This window comes from Microtus pennsylvanicus, chromosome 1 (genome assembly GCF_037038515.1).
Source record: "Microtus pennsylvanicus isolate mMicPen1 chromosome 1, mMicPen1.hap1, whole genome shotgun sequence".
Taxonomy (NCBI): Eukaryota; Metazoa; Chordata; class Mammalia; order Rodentia; family Cricetidae; genus Microtus; species Microtus pennsylvanicus.
Window position 1 is genome coordinate 168,709,389 of NC_134579.1, and position 24,090 is coordinate 168,733,478.

Consider the following 24,090-nt stretch of genomic DNA (forward strand, 5'->3'; position numbering starts at 1 on the left):
CCCCATTCTCCTCGGATCCTCTAGCAACAGCACTCACATGGTAAAATTTCATAAGGTCTGAGTATGGTCCTTTACTGGGCAGAAAATTAAAAGGATGAAAGTATGTGATTAAAAGCAACGTGAGCCACTGAGGCCGAAGCACTGAGACCGGGTAAGCTTGTGATCTGAAAAATCCATGGAGTGCAAAGGCTCTGGATGTGAATGTTGGATCTATCACTACCCACCCATATGGTCTTAGATTAAGTTACCTCATGGCTCTGAGTGTCAGGTTCCACATAGTTCAAGTGTACCTTAAGGACAGAAGGAAATACTGGATAGGAATGAGAAAAGCAAACCTTCCCCTTGAACTCACTCTGTAGACCAGGAGCCTGGCCACAAATTCAGAGATCCGCCTGCCTCTGCCTCCCAAGTTCTTGGATTAAAGGTGTGCGCCACCATCACCAGGCTAAGTCATGCTTTTTCTAACCTCTGCTGTGACACTGTGAGCTCACCTACAGAAACAGTATTTTACTGTCCTCTCTTCCCATATCACAGTACCTGACATACTGTTGGTACCTGCTTGTATGTTTTTAAGTAGTACCAGAACATGCTCCAAAGCTACAGAGAAACCCTGTCTCAAAAAAATAAACAAACAAACAAAAAAAACCAAAAAAAACCCCAAAAAACAAAAAAAAAGAAGAAAAAGCATGACTTAATCCTTTTCCTCTCCATTTCTTTCTCTTATAAATATGGCCAGAATGATAGGCCACAGTATGGCTTTTGACATTTAAATCTGTTGCTGTATGTGCAGTATTTACAACATTCCTGACACACAGAAAGAAAGCGCTCGCTAAGTGTTAGTGACTACTGTTAGCTTCATAGTTGTAGCCTAAGAACAGAAGTGTTTAACGTTCTCCTGTTGATTCCGGGGACCTGAGGACTGGCATGTCCAGCATGTAGGAGGGGAGCTTTAGGCAAAAGAGGCAGGTGGGAGCCCAGGCCGACTACGAGTTGTTGTGGAATAATTCTTTTGTGCACTGTAAAGATTTGTCACTCAGATTGGTTTAATAAAAAGCTGACTGGCTGGTAGCTGCGTGGCAAGTTTATGCGGGACAGTCAAACTAAGCACATTGGGAAGAGGAGCAGGAGGAGGAGGAGAAGGAGGAGAGAGAAAGAGAGGCCAGCCAGAAGGAGAGTAAGAAAGACATGCTGGAGAGGTAAAGTCATGATCCTTGGGGAAGCATGTAGATGAATAGAAATAGGTTACTTTGAGTTGTAAGAGCTAGTTAGTAATAAACCTGAGCTGTGGGCTGAACATTTACAATTAAAATTAAGACTGAGTGATTATTTGGGAGCAGGCGATTGGAACAGGAAAACTGCCTACAAAGAGTCACAGTGGGTAGCTGCATTTGGTCTACATTACTTAGTAGGGTAAGAGACAGAGTAAGCAAAATGTATTTATGTTTTAGACCTTTCAATTGGCATATAGTGTGACTCATTTTAAAGAATAAATTTTGACATAGGCTGTACCCTCCAGTGTCCATTTAAATGATCTTAGATTTCAAAAGTAAAACTGGGTGGAAACTCCTCATACCTATGGCTTTTATATGTCTGAGAAGAAAGCCAAAATGAAATTTCAAATAGAATGCAAACCAAACTAAAAGAAATCAGAATGCTGAAGAGATGGCCCAGTGGTTCAGAGCTCTGGCTGTTCTTGCAGAGGACCTGGGTTTAGTTCCTAGCACCCACATGTTAGCCCACAACTGGACTCTTTCAAGAGTCTGGCTTATTCTGCTAAACATAACATCCTCTCTCCAGTTCCATGCACCCCCAGCAAATGCCATCTTTGATTCTACTTTAGAGCTGAATAAAGTTTCCTTGCATACCTATACATTTTTCTCATCTGTTTATCCATTGATAGAGCTCCTGGCTTGCTCCACATCCTGGCTACTGTGAGCAATGCAGCAGGGAACATGGCTAAGCAAGGATCTCTACAGTGTGCGACTCAGAATCCCTCCACTCTCCCGTCTCCTGAATTCTTTCTAAAGCATATGTTTCCATCAGCAGAAAACATATCAAACTCAGGCTTACTGGGCAATGGCAGATCACACGAGCCTCTGATATGTGCAGGATAATTTTTTTTATCTGCATGCTGCCCTGTGTCAGAGTGGGAACCCTTGTTTTCCTACAGAGGTCTTCTGTGTGCCAGCCTGGCACTTGATCACCAGGGCCATTAACTCCTTATAGCAGACACTGGAGATCTATTAGCAAAACGCTCTGTCCTAATCAGACTACACAGAATTTAACTTCAGACACAGGAGAAAAACCTCCATCCTTGCCTGATAAACAATTATCTCAGACCTCCCACAGAGCCAGAAAATGAATAAACTGAGTGCCTCATTTTTCTGTGTCTCCAAATAAGGAGACACATAATGATTGTGACACAAACATTAGTTAATCATCTATCTGATCTCCTTTGTCAGTCCTCCTGTGGGTCCTCAACTCCCCCTTTCCCTCCCATAATGTCAACGGGAAGGAAGACTTCCATTCACCGGGTGCAAGAATCACCTCCATCCTTCACTTTTGAAAGTCAGTATAATGAAGTAGAGATCTTTTGGCTTCACCACGAGCTGTGGCTCTTTTTGAGTCCCAGAACCACTCTCTAGGAGACGCAGGGATATTTCTAAGGGGACAGATGTCTTGTAATTAAAAGTTTACTTCTTAAGCCACAGGCTGAGTTTGTGAATCTTGCTGAGGGGTTGGTCTGTGTCTGCTGTCCATGAGGAGAGAAGTGTAGATAGATTGCTAGACTTGACGTTTGGCCAGGACCTCTGGCATTTCCCTCCCTGCCTTTATGGAAGCATGACATCCTGGAGTTGCTAAGGCCAATGGTGAGGTCAGTGGCTCTGTTAGGAACACTTCTCTGCGAGATTCTTTTAGTAAAGGCATTTCATCTTCGAGAACTGTGAACAGCCGACAGGTGGAATGATCGGCACCTTCCTAGGTATGATTCTTACTAGGAAACCATGCAGTGGGAAGTCCTGCATGTCTAGCTGCTGAGGCCTCTCCTCCGCCAACCCCGGGGAGACAAAAAACAAGCAAACAAACAGAAACAAAAAACTCAAATCATTTTGTGTAAGCACCAAATAGGGATGCAGAACACCCAGGTCTGTGGTTTTTATTTTGTAAGAGATGGGCTGAGGAGCCACTCAAATAACTGATTAGCGCTTTGTACATTTCTCATTCTATGAGCAATAGAGGATTCAAGATCAGACGATTCACTTTCTGTTTACCCGGGGAGTCCCGCTCTTTGTGGGAGAGACATGAATTACAGTGCTGGATTGTTCTGATGGAGAGGGGAGGCTTACTAAAATCATCCAGAGAACTTCCCCAGTATATCCAGATTCAGTTTCTTCTTTCCTGTCCTTCTATCCCCATGCTGGTTTGGATCCCAAGGAAACACGATTATAACAGTACTGGGTGGGTCATGGAGTTTGAGGACAACATCCCACTTGGGGTTCTGAAATATTTCTCCACCCCCAATTTATACATCAATCTCAAAACCGATTGAAGAGAAACACGGTGGGGCTGATGCATATAAACACAGAAAGCTTTCTCTGGTCCCACAAGAAAAAAATAAGGGATTTTATTTACCCACCTTTCACAGTTAGGCCCAGCATAGTTTTCTTTGCAAATACACCGAACAGCTCCGTTTTTCCGGTAGCAGGATTCTGCAAAGCTAGAGTCATGAGAAACGTTAGAAGTCATTCTGTTATATTGATTTGTAAGGTGAGAGGGTTGTCTTCACTTTAGATTAGGTCATTTCTACCTGGTTGCTCTCCAACGCATGTGATTATTCTTGCCCTTCAGAACAGACTGGACACTAAGCAGAGACAAAACACCCACTCCATGTGGGGCCATCTCCCAGGTATATCATTGCATTTCTCCATATAGAGGTGGTTTATTAGTTCTGCCTGAAGCACTAGGAGTTTCTAACATAGCAGATTATATAGCACATATATATTCAATTATGTTTTTATAATACTTACCTTTTAAGTACAATTCTAAAATATATGCCGAAAAGCCATAAATAGAAAATTCACTAATAACTTTAGACTTGTATAGAATTCTCTCATATTTCCACCATTTTTGTGTACACATTAAAATTTCTTCACAGTTTTTCTGCACTAACCTTTGTTTTTAAAAGATCATGACCTGGTCCTAATATAATCCACGATCTCTTAACCTTTTAGAAAGCCTCTGTGTGCCTTACGTATTCAGCCAGTGAAGGGACTGGCTGAGGTAGATCAAAGAACTTCAAAAACAAGTCCTCAGGAAAGAAATAGGCCCACGGTGTACGTATACATGCATGCGCGTGTGCACACACACACAGACACACATCCCCTGGGAATTTATTTTTTCTTCTTTCTCTCATCTTCTCTTCCTTCTTTATCCTTAAGTTAGTGAAAAAAATTAGAACATAAAGCCTGAAATGTAATAAAAATATTTGTCCAGCAGAATAAATATCTATCTTAATTTATTGAGACCAAAGAAACGGAGTGTTACTCTTTCAGGTGTGGGAAATTTCACAATGGCACACCAGTTATGTGAAGTGGAGGTGTAGTGTGTGTGTGGTGTGTGACTTTCACATTACTTTTAGCTTCTGCACTGTGCAGTCAGCAGAGTGTGACCTCTGCTCGTGACCTCTGCCTGCATCTTCCAGCACATGTCAGCAATTTCACCCTAATGATGACTGAGAAAAAGCAAAGGTTTTTACTCAACAGTGGTTATAAGATTGGTACAAAACAGAGTGTGCTCCTCGTTGAAAGGCTCACAATTTATTTTCTCAGCAGTGTGGTGAAAACATTCCAGTGACATTACGTTTCCTTGGGATTTCACCCTTTATTTTTCCTGTTCTTATTCCTTAGCTGACCTAGAGAAGAAGTCTCTCTCAAATGAACAAATACTCATGTATCTTTCTTTGAAGGTGCTCCATCCAGCCTGCGCACAGCTCAAAGAGGAAACATCTGCTTGGGGTGTCTGGAGTCCTCTGCATTTATTTGATGTCCTACTGTTTCAAACAGATGCCATTTTCCTTAATTGGCGTGATTAGCATAGGGGCTGGTTGCACAGAGGATGTCTGGCCAGCCCCAGGATAAACAAGAGGACTCTATGCAAATGGCCCTTGGAAACAATGGCAGGACCACTGATTGGTTTCCATGGTGCAGGCTCTGGACAGTGCAGCACAAGCCATGGATAGTCCCTTCTATTTTCACTAGCATTAACTGTTTATGTTTTAAAGACAGGGGAATCTCTGGTATTGGATGTGAGAATTAAAGCCTGATGCCTTCTCTGAGTTACAGTTTTCTCTGTAGTGGCAATGGCTCTGTTGTTGAGGAAAACTGGCTTCAAATGGGGCAGAGATGGGTTAGTTTGTGCTTACAGGACTGACAAGATTTGGCTGGTCCCCCAAAGGTCTAATCTTTGGTCTGGTTTTATTATTAATTTAGTTAGGGAACTATCTCAAGCATTAATCAGATATATTACAAAAAGTCAAATGTCCCACTCTCATTTTCAGCTCAAAAACTATTTCTATTGCTAATATATATATATATATATATATATATATACATACACATACATACATACAAATATATATTACAAATGTATGTATGTGTGTATGTATGTGTGTGTATATATGTATGAGTCTAAAATAATTATCAGATTCCAAAGCAGTCACTTGTCTGAGAAGTTGACTGACATATATATGTTTTATGTATATGTATGTATGTATCAGTCTAAATAATGAGTGGAACTTGTTATTAGAAAGACAGTGGTAGATAAATGTAAGTATGGTAAATGTCTCATCAGAGGTGGTTCAGATTACTGCTTGAGAACAGAATCTTAATGAGCATTTGAAGACTACCCTGATGAGAAAGTTCATAAATCAGGACATTCTTGAGTGAAAATACCAGAACATTTAATGCTTGTGTTCTTCGCTCTCCCTTTCAGGACTGTTCGTCTTGCACACATTACTAATACTGTCCAGTCATGTAAAATTACTAAGAAAGGTCTGAAACAGCTTAGTCTTTTCTGTTTTTTTTTCAGACTTTGCTGGTTGACCGGCACGTTGTGAGATTCGAAACCAGCTGATTCCTCAAGTGATTAAGGAGGACAAGTAGGCAGACATACGGTTGCCATCTTTTGTGTGGAGGGGGAATGTATTGGGCACTGTTGGGTGTGTGCATATGTGTATATACGTGTGTGTGCATGTGTAGGTGAGCGGTTGGCATCAGATGTTAGATATGTTCTTTAATAGCTCTCCACATTATGTATTGAGGCAGGGCTGCTTGCTTGAACCCAGAACTCAGTGATTCAACTAGTTGACCTAAGCAGATTGCTCCAGGGATGTGATCCCTGGGGTTAGAGGCAAGCTTCCACACCTGCCCAGCATTGACATTGGTGCTGTAAATCCAAACACTGGTCCTCAAGAGAGTACGGCAAGTACTTCATCATCGGGTCTCCTTCTCATCCCAGTAAGTGGGCTCTCTCAGTAATTTATTTAATTTACCCTTATACTTACTATCACTTGTGTAAATGTTGTCTATAAATACAATGGTTCCTGGCATAGAGTAAGTAAAACACAAGTTTTAGAAAAGTTACTGTGCTCCCTGTTTAATAAAGCCAGTGTCTACTCCAGCTTTTTCCTGGGTTCAAGGCATCCATGCACATGGTCCACATATGTTACCATGTCTGGTCTCACAGCACTACCATGGGCCCTTCCACCTTGCTTTCATTGACTTACTAAGGAAAAAGCTAAGTTCAGAGCAGGTAAAAGAACCAAGGAATGGAACCACAAGCTGCACCGAGTCTCACGGAGAGCAGTGCATAGTAGAGACAAGGGAACCAGTCTGAGACCATGTAGATATTATGTGTCAAAACAGAAACACGGAAAAAAAACCCAGAAACACGAGGGTAGGTTGCTGACTCTGTTCAATAGGCTTATGGTGTGTTTAAAAACACATCTAATCTTTGACCTACCACTTTTAGCAAAGAACTACTGTAACCCTTGAATTTGTCAAGTGAAAAGACTTCTTGTGTTTAACAGGTATCTTCACCATACCTGAGTATGCTAATGAGGAGACTTAATGGATTCAGTGTGGGAGTGGTCACTAGAGGAAACATTTCGGTGGCTAGAAGGCTAGAATGTTCAACGCCTGTTCCCAGCTCTGAGCTCCATGACCACCGACCCATCCCGCCTCTGAAGGGAAACCTGGATGAGAAGTCTAGAACAGTGGGGCTCAGGAACTTCTGGGTTCTTCACATCTGGAGACACTGAGAAAAGGGGTTCTGCTCTTGGAGATGGCGAGGAATTCCTGAACCTTCTCCTGTGCCCATGTATTTCCCTCCTACACTATGCATATATTTCCTCATGGGTTACTGCATTCAGCTCTTCCTTAGTTGTAGCACTTAGATAAACTGATAGCCATAAGTATAGTGCTGTTCTGAGTTTTGTGAATAGTTATAGCATAATTAAACATAAGAGTCCTTGGGGGAACTCCTAATTTGTAGTCAGATAGTCAGAAATGTGAGTAGCCTGGGGATTCATTTTTTTGACTGGCACCTGGAATGGGGCCCGTCTTGTGGAACTGAACCATTGCCCTGGGGACTCTGCTACCCCTTGGCATTCTCATTCAGAGCAGAATAGATTGCAGGACACCAGTTTGGTGTTAGAGAATTGGAGAGCTGGTTTCTGTCTGAAAAACAAAATGCACCATACTATTTTAATTCTACACTTTCAATTTTCAGTGCAATGGGTGAAATCCAGGGCCTTGTACACGTCAGGAGTGTGCTTTGCCACTATGCCATGTTCTCAGCTCTTGCACACTACCATTTTCGTTTACTGGGTTTTTTTTCCTCTGCTCATAAATTGCATTATTTCCGTTTCTGCCCTATGGCTGTATGTTTCTTCTCTGGAGCTCCACACTCCAGCCACAACTGAGCCAGGATTGGCTCAAGGCCTTCCTTCTGTGTGTCTGTGTTCTAATTCCGACTGAATTGCACTCTGGAGGAAACGACTATTCTGTAAGAGTCTGAAGGGGCAATGCTTTTGGAAACACAGTGAGCTTGTTTGTATTATTAGCCATTGTGTAGGCTGAAGGAAAGCTAGAGAAGAATGAGATTGGCTCTGCTTGTGCCACTGAGAGGACTTCATTGACTTTATGATCTATTTAATAGTTTGGCAACAGTTGTACCTGTAAGTGCTTAAGCTCCCCCCAAATGTCTGTAGGCCAGAGCGCTTTCTTTTTCCAACATGAAGCATTCAGTTTTGGCTGTGAACAAACCTTGGAACTCTGTGTAGAGCCAAAAGAATAATTGTGAGAACAGTCATTATTCTAGGCAGAGGCTGTCTGCGTTAGGACTTACTTGGCCAGGTGGGGCAAGGGACAGGGGCACGGCTGGCAGAACTGGGGTGCACCTCTGATGGAGTCTCCAATATAGCCATCCAGACATCTCTCACAGTGTTCCCCTGTTGTGTTCCGCTGGCAGTGCTGTAGGACAGAAGAATGAAGACATTTCACAGACAGCAAATGTAACACCCTGGCTTACTTCAAACAAAGGGCCATCAGGCCTGCCCGAATACATGGTGTGGGGCAACATAAAGCATCCATGTTAGTCCTAATTGGAGCTAGAAGTGTAGATGAAGGTGGGTGTATGCATCCTGAGTGTGCACTGGCAGGCAAGGGACACTTGGGCGTCTATGTGCAGAGAGGACTAAGTCATCAGTTGTCCGTCTTGGTTCAGAAAGGTAATGAGAGCTGCCATACTCTAGTTGTTCTGGAAGCTTAAGCTTACTGATGTGGAATGAATATTAAATGAGAACAAATTGTATTTCCATGACAGCGGAAACACTAAGGATTTATGGGCATGAAAGAGGAAAGACGTCAGGCTGGGGCCCATGTGCAGTAGAAGGAAGATAAAGGACCTTCTTCTACTGGTGGTTTGCTAGCTTGGTTAACAACACATAAGAAATGGTAGGCAGGTTGATTCGCATAATTTTCCATTTGCGATAGAGGTAACAAATAGGGAGAACAGCATAAACTAGGTTGTTCCTTCTGCCTGACTGTAGCAGGCTTCAACATCTCCAGAATGTTCTCTGCAGTTCTCCCCTCACAGTCTGGCCTGTGTTCTACTGCCCACATTGAGCTATCTGCTTCCCCCCTTAGCCCCCTTCTCTAGCACACTGGGTTATTTGGCACTGTATTACAATTAACATGGGTGGAGTAGGTCCTTAACACAGGGCAGCAGCCCAGGGGGAGGAGTCCTATATGGGGAACAAGCTATCCTGGCTAGAGCTTCCAAGCATTTGGCCTACTATTAGGTATGTAATTGCACAGCAGAAAAGAAATTAGAATCTGGCTTAGACTGTGCGGCCAGCGAGAATTCATAAAAACAAAGTTTGTTGTGCAGGCAAGAGTATGTTGACATAGTTCCTGTGCAGTCTTTAAAACTGTTGTCATGTGTTCAGCCATCCCTCAGGAAATATTTAGGGAAATTAATTGAGGAAAGAGGAGAAATATGAGGTAGTGAACTAGTATCTGGAGAAAATAAAAGTAATGAACATCTAAAATGAGCCTGAACTTGGGGACAATGTTTTTCTCAGCAAAGACAATGAGCTGTAAACTACCATGTACCTGAACCATAAGACACTGGTAAGAATGCTTGGGAACCATCAGTAAATTTGTTTGAATCTTTGTTACACAGATGGAACACAGGTCTGTGTAGAAAAAAAAACATTCTAAGATCATAAACTGACTATTAGGTCACAAAAATGAGCTATTCCTCAGTCACTTGATGGATGCTTTTGATTCCCCTTCAAGGCTTTAGTCCTATTTGTAGTAGCCGTGGGTAGCAATGTTCAAGGGCAAAGCAATCACAATCTCTCTCAACTGCTAAAATATTGGAGTGCAAACACAGGCTTTCTCACCTGCCCCTTCTAAACAATTTATTATGAAATTCCCTAGAAGGCATTGGTATCAGTGGTGCTGGGAGTCTGGTAGAGATAGTGCCAGAGGCATAAAGAAAGTACCCTAACTTCATTTTCCAATTAGTTCACTCAGAACAGTGCCTTGATCTTCTTGTCTCTCTAGTCCCTTCTCTGTACAATGAAGCTTTAGACTAGATGGCCTTCAGGGTTCTTGCTCTGAAAATCTTTAACCCTGAACTTTCAAAATGCTCCTTCACCTTTGACACTCTGCCATTTTCCAAACCAGAAACAAACCTGATGACAATAAAAGTTATGGGGGTGGGAAGGGCCGGGAGCCACAGTTTAAGAAGCAGGGATCTACATAAAACGTTGGTATAAAATTTATAAAAGTATAAAGGGTTCATGAAGTTCCTTATGTTTAAGAATGGGGTACGTCCACCAGCCCTCCTTGAGTTTCAGGGCACACGTGCCTCTTAGTGCACTGGCGAGAGAGCAGATTCTGACGCAGGACATCTGGGCTCCAACCTGAGAGTCTACATGTCATTCCAACTCCTGCATAATTGCCAGTGCTTCTGGCTTGGGCTCCAGTTAGAGCTGCAAGTGTCTGGAGAGTATTAGCAGCTAATTAGTTACTCTGAATTAGGTCCGAGCCTCAGTCTGCAGCAAAGGGTAGTTTATCTCATTCTAACAAAGAAGTGACATAAGTAGCTCATAAATCAGAATATTCATTAAAAGATATTTTTGCATGGAAGCCACCGTCTCATCAATTCAGTAACTAATGCATTTATTCAGTTAACAAACCTGGATTAAGCTGATACATGATGAATAAGGAGCTGCAACTGGTATTGAAACGAGGAAGACCCAGTTTCTGTATTTGAGGAACGCACAGGCTTATGAAAGAAACAAAGAAGAGCCTTGTGGGCTCAGGGATATGACTGAAGAATGTGAAGGCTTAGTGGAGACATTGCTACCTGAACAATGTAGTTGTCCTTCAAGAAATCCCCCATAAAAGACAAATTTAGGCATAGAGTGTCAAAGCACAGAGATGGCTTAGGGAGCAGTGTGTTCAGGGTGGTTAGAGGCAGAAATCTGTACTTTAAGAAGAGGGATCCTTGTAGTTAGATGTGTGGTTGGAAGAGGTAAGCAGTGTAAGGGAAGGGTGCAGTGGTCCCAAATTGAGGTAGTATCAGGTCATGGAAGAGAGGCAGCTAACAATGTGAGTTGTTGGGATCTAGGATCAAAGTAAATGTTGGAGAAGAAATGGAAATTGATGAAGAGAGTGGGGCTTCTGGCACAATGCTGCTGTCATTAGTGAGGTGGGGAATGAAGATGAGCAATAAGTTGTTGTAAGGGCAAGGATGGAAACTGTACCGAGAACCTTATATCTGCCTTCACTTTCTGCTGGATTCTTTACTGATGTACAAAGCAGAAGGGGGCTCCACCAAGCTATTCAACTTTAGCATTCTTTAAACCTTGACATTTTTGACTTTCTATTAACCTTTGGATATCATGGAATCAAACTGATGGTTCTTTGAAAAACGTCATTTTTTTTAATTTGCTATAGACCAAAACTTGGGTATAGCAATATGTCATCAATAGTCATTTTTCTTGCTGTATGTCTTTAGCAGAATAAAAGTGGCAGATTGTCCCATGGCCCATGGCTTATCTAGTCTTGGGTTCTTGGCTACTAAAGCAGTGCCAGGTAGGAGTTCAGTGTCATAGAATGAACCGTAAAGCCAATTAGGTAGTGTTTGGTTACACCCAGAACATCTATGCCACTATTGCACCTGTGGAATTTTCAGGCAAGCTGCTGTTGTCTCAGGGTTTGTAGCTGGGTGATACTAATGATTTCTTTTCTCCTCTGGTAGGGTGGAAACTACCTCCCAGAGCCCTCAAAGCTAGCGAGTAGGAGTGAAGCTTCTAGTTAGATACCAGTTCAATTTATTCACGTCCAATGACAGAAGTTATCGGTGTCTTCAGCAACAGGGCCTTCCCATCAGGTTGTGGAGAGTAACCAATAGCCTTAGAAATCATCTGTGGTGTTTTTGGTGTGTGCATGTCTGATCTTTTAGTTGTTTAATTAAATACATTTTGTGTCCTTTTAAAAAATTAAACTTATAAGAATATAAATATGATAACTTGGGAAATAGGTTGTGCGTGATTTTTTTCCTCCTTGAATTTCAAATATATTTATTATACATATAGTATATATGTATATACATATAATACATCGAGTATATATTTATTATTTTCCCACTGAGCACACTTTACTAAGTTAGAGGGGTAGACATTTCTCTCTGAATAGAATGTAATGGGGTCACTACCATTAATATGAGAGGAATGTTATTTCTTTCTACATACACTTTCTGTCTTGGAACAAAGTCATTGCAGGAAGGCTGACAACTGATTCACCTATGAGTGTTTAACATCCTGGTGCACTGCCAGGATTGGAGAAGGGCCCTGTCACAATGAATCATCTCAGAAGCTCATGTTTAGATCAAAAACCACAACTGTTCCTGCTCTGAAAACATCATCACAGCTGTGGCTTCGACATCGCTCATGATGGACACTGGCGGAATGAGCGAGCGAGCTTACCCTATCTTCAATGTATTCCACTCACTCCTTCATTTTGCCAGTTGCCTAGTGGCAGCTGATGGGACTAGCGATCCCTCTGTCTTACAGTTTAATGAAGCAGGTAACAAAAAGCCTTTAATTGGTCACATTATCAGCAACGTACATGGTTAGTTCAAGTGTATGCATGGGATTTCCCCCCCAAATGTCACTAGGATTAAAATAACAGGAAACCGGAGATGAAAGCATTAAAAGGGGGGTAGATTCTGGCAGCTGTGTGTGCCTACAGGGCTGTGGAGGACATCCTGGATGTAATGGTTATTTAAGTCTATGATGGGGGGGGGGGGAGAGAAAAGAAATACCATGATTAAAAAAAAACTAGAAAATAATTTAGTGTTTTGCCAATTAATCCCATCTCTAGAAAAGTGACAACTACTAGGTTCATAATTTTTTTAATTTGCATCTTAATGGGAAATGTGAATTAAAATGGACCTTTAAGGAACACACCTCAGAGGCCACTTATAATGAGTGTTCAGTTGGGATAATTCTGTAGTTGTGAGTGTATCTAGGTAGGTAGTGTTGTAGTTTGAATACAACTGCTCTCGTGGTTTGGGAAGGCTCTTTTTCCATACAGGAATCTGAAGCACAGAGCTGTTGTGTTCTATGGTTGTGCAAGAGGAACCTGTTTAGAGCACACAAACTTTAAATGCTTTCATGGCTTCTACTGGAGCCACTCTGGTCAGTACCTCAGTGGTAACTTTTACTAAGTTGCTAATCCAGTCTTGAAAACGTGACGTATTCAGCAAAGTCTTTTACACTAGCAGACTTCTCCCCGTCAGTATCTGGTTCTCTGGAAAGCTGTCTGCTGGGGAATTCATCTTAGTGAAGGAAGAAAAGGCCTCTTTCAGGCTTGAATGCAGAATTATAAGGAGCAGAAGGACAAAGCCTTCATCTTCACTGGCTATTTGGTTTAGATAACTCTTTAAAAAAATAATTTTGATCCACCGACCTGATTATCTTACATGCTACAACAGGCTATGGGACAACAGCTATATTCTTGTTGACATGGGATAAAGCCAAACACCTGGCAAACTCTACTGTTACAAAGGAATCTGGAGGGGGGGGTCCTCTGCTGTGTATTATTTTCAACCCATCAGCACTGGTCGACAGCAGGAAGCCAGCTGCCAGGGGAAGGAAGGCAGGGCCCTCCTGGGGCACATATGCACATTCATGCAGAGCCTCGGGGGCCCCTTGCAATCAGAACGCACTGACACAGTATATTTTACAGGAAAAACTGAAGTGTAGGAAAAGAGCTTGGTTAGCCGTTTTCTCCTGCGCGTCCCGGACTTACCAGACAGGAGCCGGAGCCATCCAAACACTCCTGGGAATGGCCATTACAGTCACAGGGAGAACACTCTCCTGACCACGTGCGAAAGAATCCAGCACCGCATCTCTGAAACAGACAGCGGCATGCGTTTTCAGTATTGGAAAGAGACATCCTGGTCAGCATTTTATGAGGAAAGCAATAATAAGAGGCGATTATTAAATGATTTTTTTTTAGCAAAACATGAACGTGTGCTATTTGTACAGCCGTTCAGCAACAGAGGTGGATACACAGTCTCCTTTGTTGTGCACTTTTCTTTCTTCTTTGACGCTCTGCAAGAGGAACACTCAACAAGGTTCCAGCAGTGTAAGAAAGGAGGAGGAGATCTTAGGTAGGAGAGAGAGAGACTTACAGACAGAGACAGAGAAACAGAGATGGGGAGAGAAGGACAGACAGAGAAAGACAGATGATGGAGAGAGAAGGGGAGAGAATTTTCTATTTTTTTCCAATCCAAAGAACACAAAGTCAAATGAGACCACCACCGGGTTTTTCTTAGGTGAGAAACTGTGTGATGCTCCCTATAAATAAGGTCCTGTGTTTCTGAATGACTGATTCTGACCTAATAGCTTAGAGCTGTGCCTTTCATAACTTGTCTCGTTAATGTGAGCTTTTAAAGAAGCCCGTGTCCGGGACTAGAGGGATTGCTCGGAGGGTGAAAAGGCTTTCCATAAAAGCCGGGTGACCTGAGTTGGGTCCCCAGAACGCAACCCAGGTAAAGGTGGAAGAAAAAGACTGGCTCCACAAAGTTGTCCTCTGATCGCCACGGATGTGCCACATCAGGTGTGCCCTTCCCCACTACAGACATACGTATGCAATTAAAAGACGAAACACTCAGAACAAACAAACAAACAAACACCCCTCAGTGTTTCCGGACTGCAATGCTGTAGGAAGTTAAAGATGTCTTACATTCCAGGCCTGTGTGGTGATCACATACTTCCCTGATTTTCATAATTTGTGGGAATATATTATTTTTCTTCATTTTGGGCAAGGAACCTCAGGGAAGCTAAATGGCTCATGGGATTGGGCACCCGTGGACCTGCACAATAATGAAGTCACCCTCACCTTGCTGCCCTCCAATGTCACCAGAGCCTCCTGTGGAGAAACGTTATGAGGTTGCTCTCTTCCTATGCGGCTAGGTTTTAGTTTGTGATTTTCTGGGATGTCTCAGTGGTGTTGGGAAAAAAATGGCATCACAGACCTGGAAGTAGACTTCCAGACAGATAAGAATCTCGATTGTTTCCATAGACTTACAGAGAACATTTCACGTCACGCCCCCCATTGACCCATTGTAGTTTGAACTGTGCTGGCTACCAGGACAGTTTTTGTTGTATCTGGCTTGAGTCCCTCTGAGTGTCTTGTGAACCCATTTCCTCTCCTTTCTTTTCTCTGCAAAGAAACATGGTGATTTACAGCATAAAAGTTTCAATCTGTACCCTAATGCTACAGAAAAGCAAGTATTTTATCATACAAAAACCATCAGTCTGCATCCAAAAACTAAAATTTAATGTGTTCACTCAAAAAAAGTACAAAAGATAATGATGATGTAAAGTCAAAGAAATTTTGCTGAAACGAGAAAATGACAGGCTGAGAGGGACCACGGAATTTATCAGGAGGGTTTGTAGTAGATGGGAAGCCTTTTCCTCAGTTTCTCCAAAGGGAAAGGGAAGAAAAGAGAAAGATACTAAAACTGCCACTGGAAAGACTTAATGTAGAACATTTGATCTCACATGTTATTTCTTTGTCTCTTTTGATTTTCTTTGTTTTGTTTTTATCTCAGTATCCAGGCAGGTCAATCTAACTGCAACATTCATAATTCATCTCGATTGCTATTGATAGAGATCAGGCTATAGATTCAGCTCTACATACACAGCAGAGACACATGACAGTAAGATCCCTATGTCTGCGGTGCCTTACAGTTCTCTCAGCTTTGTTTAAGATCAGCCCTGCTTATGACTAATAAAAATGGATTTGATGGCCCATAAATGTGCTGTGTTTTGCAATTTTCAGGGTTTTAGTTATAGTAGGAGTGGCTGACAGTAATGAACATCTGAATAAAAAATTAGCCTGGTAGTTTCCAAACAGTGGCTCCTGGGTCTGCAGCTGGGCATATTACAGTCATTTGGGGAGTTCCAACTTCAGCTCTTCTGACGTCAAAGCCAAAGGATTCATGTTTTATTAATAAACACACTAGCATTTTGAAATAATTTCAGATCCACAGAAAAATAACAGAGTTGCATTAAAAAAAAACTTCCTCAATGATTCCAACTTTGGGCTGAGTGGTGGTGGTGCATGCCTTTAATCCCAGCACTCGGGAGGCAGAGGCAGGAGGATCTCTGTGAGTTCAAAGTCAGCCTGGTCTACAGAGTGAGTTCCAGGACAGCTAGGCCCATTACACAAAGAAACCCTGTCTCAAAAAACCAAACCACAGCAAACCAAACAAACAAAAAATTTTAACTTTGGACTTGGTGGGGAGATCTTGAATGGTGCCTTGTTTGCATTAATTTCTCAGTCAATACGTAGTATTTGAATGGTTTAGAGCCCCATAGCATAACTGGGGCATACGGGCTTTCGGAAACTCAGTGGCATACATTCCTAACCCACCCTTTACCTTAGAGCTCATTTGGTCCTTCCCAATAGTCCGGCAGCCACTGTCCAGACAGGACCTTGTGCTGGTCCCGTTGTGCCAAAGTTAGGGGGAAAGTTGAGTCTGAGAGTTTATCTACTCCCCAGGCTGAGGTGTGACCTGAGGCAGAGGATGGTTTGTTTTTAAGATTACATCATGAGAGACAGGAAGATGGGAGGCAAAGCTAGGGCTCTACTGAGCAGGTGTCTGGCCTCTTGCTGACAGGGAAAGGGAAACCTAGTGAATTCCTTTCCTATTGGCTATGTCCATCTAAAAGGATTATGTCTTACAATTCCTGTATCCAGACAGGAGACATCTTTTAAAAAACCAAATAAGTGCAACAGACAGGGCATGCAGAGGTTCTGATGCCATCATTTGGGCATATGATGGGATTTCTCATACCTTCTGCTACAGAGTTTCCGAGATTCCCTCCAGTGGAGATGAGTGTTCTGAGAGAAGTTAAATGATCCCAAAGGAAGTCAAGTTTAAGACTATTTCTTTACCTGGAAACATTCCACCATGGTTTTTAAGAAGTCCAAGATTTCTTTATTAAGTGTCTGCTTGAAAACTCGTAGGAACTAGCAAAACAGACCCTTTAACATTAAGACACAAACATTTTCACAGACAAAAGCAGAACTGTGTATCTCAGTATTGTTCCCGAGTAATAGCTGTCATCCACTCTGCCATGGAAAGGCCTGTGGGGGAGATAATAGTCTTCCTTGTAAATCAAACTAATGGGTGTCTGTTTTCTTTCTAGAAAATGGTGTTTTGTATGCTTTTACTTTCTTAACAATTAAAAAAGAGGTAAGTATTGAATGTCTTGCCTGTGTGTATGTATGTGCACCACATGTGTGCCTGGTGCCCTCAGAGCTCAGAAAAGGATGTCAGATCCCCTGGAACTGGAGTTACAAATAGTTGTGAGGCACCATGTGGGTGCTACGTAGCAAGCTGGGGTCTTCTGCAAGAGCAACAAGTGCTTGTAAGTCCTGAGCCACCCCTTCTTCCCCTGTGCATGCGTTTAGATGCCACATTCAACTCCTTTTCCCAATTTCTTACAGAAAAAGCAATGATAACAATACATGGATGAGTAAACTTTAAGATAATTCAGAGGGGCTGGATAGTCAGTTGAGAGGATGCTTGCTCAGCATCCATGAGACCTTGGATTAAATCCCTAGTACTCAATAAACAAGCATGGTGGTGCTCACCTGTCATCCCAGTATGGAGGTGGAAACAGGAGGAGCAGAAGTTTCAGGTCATTCTTGAGTGCACTGTGAGTTTGATGTCAGCCTGAACTAGAAGAGACATGTAAGAAGAAGAAAAAGGAGGAGGAGGAGGAGGAAGGAAAAGGAGGAGTAGCAGGAGAAGGAGGAGGAGGAGGAGGAGGAGCAGGAGGAGGAAAGAAGAAGAAGAAAGATGGACCCTGGTGGCTTATGAAACATTAGTAATAGGCTTACAGCATGAAGGATGCTTGTTCAGTGTGGTTCTCACAATGTCATTCTGCTTTGTAAGAGGTTCAGGTCAATACAAATCTTTCTTCACTGTTACATGGTGACCCCAACAACTAATTAATGTTTAGCTAATTGAACACAAACGTAGGTCGTGTACAGTTTTCTCATTCAGTCCACAGTCAACCCGGGAAGTAAGCTGTTATCTTTATAATGCAGATAGGGATATTGTGGTCTTCTTTGTAAGTCAGCTAAATGAAGAAATGCAGATAAGAAATGCCAAGCTTGGATTTATAATCTTTGGTGTTTTTTTTTCATTAAATTTGAACTTGTATTGCATCATTAACATACTGAAGCAAGCCTTCCCTTCTGGATAATTTTGTTTGCAAATTTTTATTATTACGAGCAGTATAAAGTGGGCTAAAATGAATAAAAAGTGTAAAATTTCTCCTTTACATTCCAAAAGAATATTATTTTTAAAAATCTAATCTTTAAACCTATATGTTATTAATGTGTGAAAATGATTGAGTGGTAAATTTCCCTTTAAAACGGTTTGTCCAGTCACATTGTCATTCTGATAAGTTGCTCTCCACTGAATCACCTGTAGACCTTTTTTTTTTTCTGGTGCGTGCTATTGTTGTTTTGAGACAATACAGCCCTGGCTGCCCTAGAACTCACTTTGTAGACCAGGCTGGTCTTGAAATCAGAGCCATCCACCTACCTCTGCCTCCCAAGTGCTGGGATTAAAGGTGTGTGTCACCATACCCGTCCCTTTTGTATTTCTTGATTATTAAGTGGCCCCATTATTATAGCTTCCTCCAGCTCTATTAAGATTGGATTAACCAGTGCCATTCGCTCCTGCTTGTGAAGATAGTGAGAAATGATTTTCATTTGCTCACTCTATCATTGGTATGTAGTCTGGCTTAGAGTGAAAGTCAATCAATATGTTTTAGTTAAAAGCTTTTTAGTGCTATGAAGAGACACCCTGACCATGGCAACGCTTAGAAGGGGTGGGTAGCTTACATTTTCAGAGGTTCAGTCTATTATCATCATGAGGGCAGGGAACACCACAGCAGGTAGGCAGATGAGGTACTGGAGGAGTAGCTGAGAGTTCTACATCTTGTAGACAATCAGAAGTCAACTGAGACGCTGGGCAGTATCCTGCACACAGGAAACCTGAAAGCCTGCCCCCATAGTGATACGCTCCAACAAAGCCACACCTCCTGATAGTGGCGCTCCCTGTGAGATTATGTGGGTCAGTCACAGTCAAACTACCAAATGATGTATGTAAATTACTTATCTAATTTTCCATTTATAGAAATTAGAGTAGGGCCGTGGTGGTACATGCCTTTAATCTCAGCACTTGGGAGTCAGAGACAGACAGAACTCTGTGAGTTTGAGGCACACATGGATGGCACTTATTCTTAAAGGAACGGGTGGTGATAATGTATGTTTGCAAGTATAAATGTCATTATTCCCAGAAGCCATCATCAGCTCATGATATAAATTATTTAATAATGGAATTAGAGTGAATTAAGATTAAGTTTTTACAAACAATGCCATTTGTACAACTGTTTTATTATTTTTGCTCTCATTTGAATAATTCTCCTTGGGGACATCTAGACTCATTCTGACAATAATGCCATCATACAGAACACTTTGGGATTCTTTTAAAATTGTAATCATGGGGGCTGGAGCACTGCCTGGGTGATTATGAACCCTTGTTGCTGTTGCAGAGGACCCAGGTTTGATTCCCAGCAGCCACATGGTGGTTTACAGCAGTCCATAACTCTATTTCCAGGGATCCAGTGCCCTCTTCTGACCTCTAAGGTCACATGGCATGCACATGGGGCACATCCATACATGCAGGCAAAACGCTCGTATACATAAAATAAAATAAATGTAAAAAATTTTTAAGCTAATTTTCTTTCAAAGAATAGTTCAGTCTCTATTCTTTGACTATGGCAAACTTGGAAGTATTTGGAATTATTACATAAATCAAGGACCCAGCTAAATAATAAGATTTTGTTTGACACCTTCACAGAAACCCTTCTGTGCTTCACAGGAGAGCACATTAATTGACCACAAACATCACTTCTGCATAGTCCTAAATATCTGGGATCTTCAGAATTTCTGTTGAACAGTCTGGTGAGTAAATAATTTTACATGCTCTAATGCATCCTCTTGGGAACTAAGGTCCCTAATTGCTCATCGGAACAAACTAAGTGGCAAATTGATGGGATTTGGGAAGAACCTGAAGGTACCAGCTGAGGATAAGAGACACATCCTGAGGTCTCCAAATAGATGAACCTATGACCTGTAGGGACACGGATAGGGATCTCCAGCAGCAGCAAATGACAGTAAATTAACTATAACAAACTCCCATGATGAAGTGCGTGGTCTCCATCCCCAGTGCTGTGCTCACAGGACCTAACCAATAATTGCCACCGCCAATTGCAAATGATATTTGCGTTGTGCCTGTAACCAAGGATCTACAAACATTTTATAAATATCAACATGACTTCATCTTCCTTCCTGAATTAGACTTGGAATTCTGATGCACCATTTTTTTTTGCTTTAATTTAAGAGACTTGAAGTGGAAGTCTGAATTTACTCACTAATATTCAGAGTTGTTGCTACTTCCCAAATTGGTATTTCTCAAATATAAGAATAACCATTAAGTTATCTTTCTGCTTTAGGTCTTTGTGTGTATATAACAAATCTATTTTCTTCTTGTTTCTAGGCAACAATGTTTTGGGCCTAATTTCAGTGTTAACAGGTTCCATTTTTTGTTTAAATGATAAAATCATTTTAAGAAAGATATTGTCAGCAGCTGCACAAAATAAATAAAACAAGCAAACATAAAACCAACTGAACAATAACTAAATATTTTTCTCACTTAGGGGGATGAACTACAGCTCAGAGTCTCTGAGGTCCTTCACAATCCTGGTTTACATCTGTGGACAGACTTAAGAATCAGATAGTTCGGTTCACATCAATTTAGATTTTGCTGCAGAGGACTGATCCTAAGAGCAAACTTAAAAACAAAGACGAAATGCATTGGATTCTTTGTTGTTGTTTTTAAAAACAAAACCACAGTAATATCTGCAATGGGAAACAGCCCAGAATTAAACTACTGACAACTTTTGGTTCTGTTTTTTTTTCCCCCAAGATGGGGCTTAATATGTCCGTGTTTTTCACATGTGAAACCCTTGGCAAGGTACTAGACCGAGTTAACTGAGTGAGTTAGCTTCCTTATGCAATGTGCTTCTGGGAGAAGTTGGAGGATTGACTAATTTTACTTGAATCTGGAGCAAATTACCACATACCCTCCCTTGGGTATTTCTAAGCACTTGTTTGCGTAATTGAAATTCCCTGCATTTTAATAGGTGAAGTTAATTTTTTGATTTTTGACAATGATTTCACCATAGCTTGATTAGGAGAGTGGTTTCAACATTGCTCAGAGTTATGTTTTTGGCTCAGAGGCTTTTCTCCTGACCGCCACAGCAAAGCAGATAAAAGCCGCGTGCTAATAATGGTGCTGCTTTCTTCTAAGTTGATTTTAGAGTTTCGTGCTTGGTGTGTAGGCTCACGACCACCATGCCTTGTCCACTTTGCAAAGCATTCTAGCCTTCTTAATCACTATCAAGATGGGGACAGTGATTCAGATGCCCAGGAACTCAGAGGAATAGTGTTCTGGCTGATTATAAGCCATACCTTTCGATTAGGTCAGAGTAGATACACAGTTAGAGAGCCTTTCGTGCTATATCTGCATGTCCGTTGCTCAACATTCTTCATTTGCTGCTGGGTATTCTCACTGGTGGAAGCCACTGATCCACCCAGATCTCAAGAAACTGTCCTCCTACCCTGTGCATCAGTCATCTGTTAGGACCACAGATCCCAGGAGACTCAGGCTCTGTTGAAATAGTCCTCTTTATTTCTAAAGTTGGAGGGATCAAACAAGAAGCCCAAGGCCCTACAGCTAGACAACTGTTCCATCTGTGGATTTGGGATGGTTGTGCTTTTAATATTGATGAGAAATTCCTAACCTTTTCTCCTCAGATCATTAGAATACTTTAAAGTTGCTCGTCTATAGTATCAATTGTCATTTTTATACGGTAATGTGGCTCCATGGTTCCTCCCTCGCTTTTTTCGAAATAAGTCTTCTGCTACCATCTGGGCCCCTGATCTGGGCTCTGCTTATATTGCCTTGTGTAACTGGCTTCTTCTTTTCACTCCTCGCCTTCGGGTCTTGATTACACAATCTAGACTCTGCCAATTTTTTTTTTTTTTAAATCTGAAAACTGACTCAGTCTGATTTAACTTACCAGGGGCAACTGCTGTGGACACATTTCCAAGAAAGGAAGAGATTCAGCCTTCGGGGCCAGCTATAAGATCCCATAGAGAGGATGACCTCAAGTGCAGCCGTTTGGGGAATTGTGATGACGCCTTAGCCATTTAGGAGGAACCACGCTGCCTGGTGACAACCACTGCCACCATCCGCACCCGGGACTTTGTAAAGAATAGCAATAGCTCATATTTATGGACAGATACCAGCACTGTGCTAAATGCTTTTCATGGATCATTCTGTTTAATCACTACCTTTTAATGGTCTGCCGTCTTGTCCATGTCTGCCTACATCACCTTTTCTTTTTTTAAGTTTGGAGGTGGAATTGTTATGGGTGACTAGGGCTTTTCTTCAGTGGTCTCAGCCAAGCTACTTGGCACTGGTTTGGTGTGGAGCACCAACCATTGCTTCTGGTGCCACCACTTCTGTGTTCTGTCTGGGGCCCCTCTGTACGTCAGTGTTCCTCACCCAGGCTCACTAGGAAGAGAGGCTCACGTGCAGAGAGTGAGTAGGAAAGCCCTCTCCCTGTGTGTCCTTTCTTTCTGGCTCACAAACCACTGGAGAAATGCTGCTGAGGGCTTAGAGAAAGGAGTAATGCGCCCCAAACTTCTTTCTTCTCGTTAGCTAATCTTGCTTCTTTCAGTAGAACATAGAGGCCACTGGCTGGGAAATCTCACTTTTTTTTTAATGCTCTATTCTTGACTTATCTTTATGCCTTCTACTATCCCAGATTTTCCCCCATATTTACTAGAAGGATGAACCTTTGCTCTGGAATCCACACATCTGTGTCTCTTTGACTCTGACCAGTTTATCTTCCTCTCCTCCTCCCTCCCTTCTCCCTCCTACACTATATTAGCCAATTTTCCGTTACTATAACAAAATATCCAAGTAACTTAAAGTGACTTTTAAAGATGAAGGGGGCTTTAGAGGGTTCAGTTCAGGGTTGCTTGGCCTCATGGTCTTGTCTCTGTGGCATCACGGGACATTATAGCAGAAGCATGAGGCAGAAGATGGTCTGTTTACTTCATAGCAATCAGAAAGGAGAGGAGAAGATAAGAGAGAAGAGGAGAGGACACCTGGGGTTCAAATACAGGCTTCGATGATGATATTCTCCAATGTCCTAAGTTCTTTCTACCAGGTTCCACATTTTATAGATTCTACCCCCTCCTAATAGTGCCACAGGCTGGGGCGACTTTAGTCATAGCCATTGGGTAGGCACTCTAGATTCAGATAACATCCCCACCCATCTCTGCACAATCCTTGTCCTGAGAGCAGACCAAGTTAGGTAGGGAAGCCTCAACGGCCTCTCTAGGCTAAGCTTGCAAACGCACCTTCCCTCAGCTCTGCTTCTCCTTCATTCCCTTTGTTCTTGCCCAAACAGTCTTCTCACCTGCATTTGCTCACACTGGCTTGGCTTCTGTCACAATTCACACTTCTACCTAACATATGGCTTCTGCTGCCAATGAGGGGCTAACAGTGAAGTCCAGGGATGTCCCAGGCTTGCCTTCTCCAAGTCCTGTTCTCATTTACATGCTTAATGTTCTTTAACTATCTCCTTGAGGTTCTGTCTTCTCTTGGAGAAACTCTCTAGGCTTGTTTTTCTTCTATCTTTTTCTCCATTTTAGTTTTGGGGACACCAGAGTGAGCGAGTCTCACCCTCTGCTGTCCTTACTTCATTGGCATTTCCCAGGGCTCACATCTCCCCCTTTTCTATCAACATGGCTTTGCCAGATGAAGTCAGGTTCTCCCACA

General features: G+C 42.1%; 1 protein-coding gene across 2 annotated transcripts in view; it reads right to left on the reverse strand.

The window, feature by feature from the left end:
- Positions 1–24,090, reverse strand: part of Lama4 (laminin subunit alpha 4) — a 151,505-nt gene that overhangs the window by 102,127 nt on the left and 25,288 nt on the right. For both annotated transcript variants that reach the window (XM_075945457.1, XM_075945449.1), the window contains exons 2-4: positions 13,890–13,991; positions 8,407–8,531; positions 3,638–3,718 (exon numbers count right to left, since the gene is read on the reverse strand). In XM_075945457.1, coding sequence (XP_075801572.1) covers positions 3,638–3,718; positions 8,407–8,531; positions 13,890–13,991 — 308 coding nt within the window. The remainder of the gene's footprint in view (positions 1–3,637; positions 3,719–8,406; positions 8,532–13,889; positions 13,992–24,090) is intronic.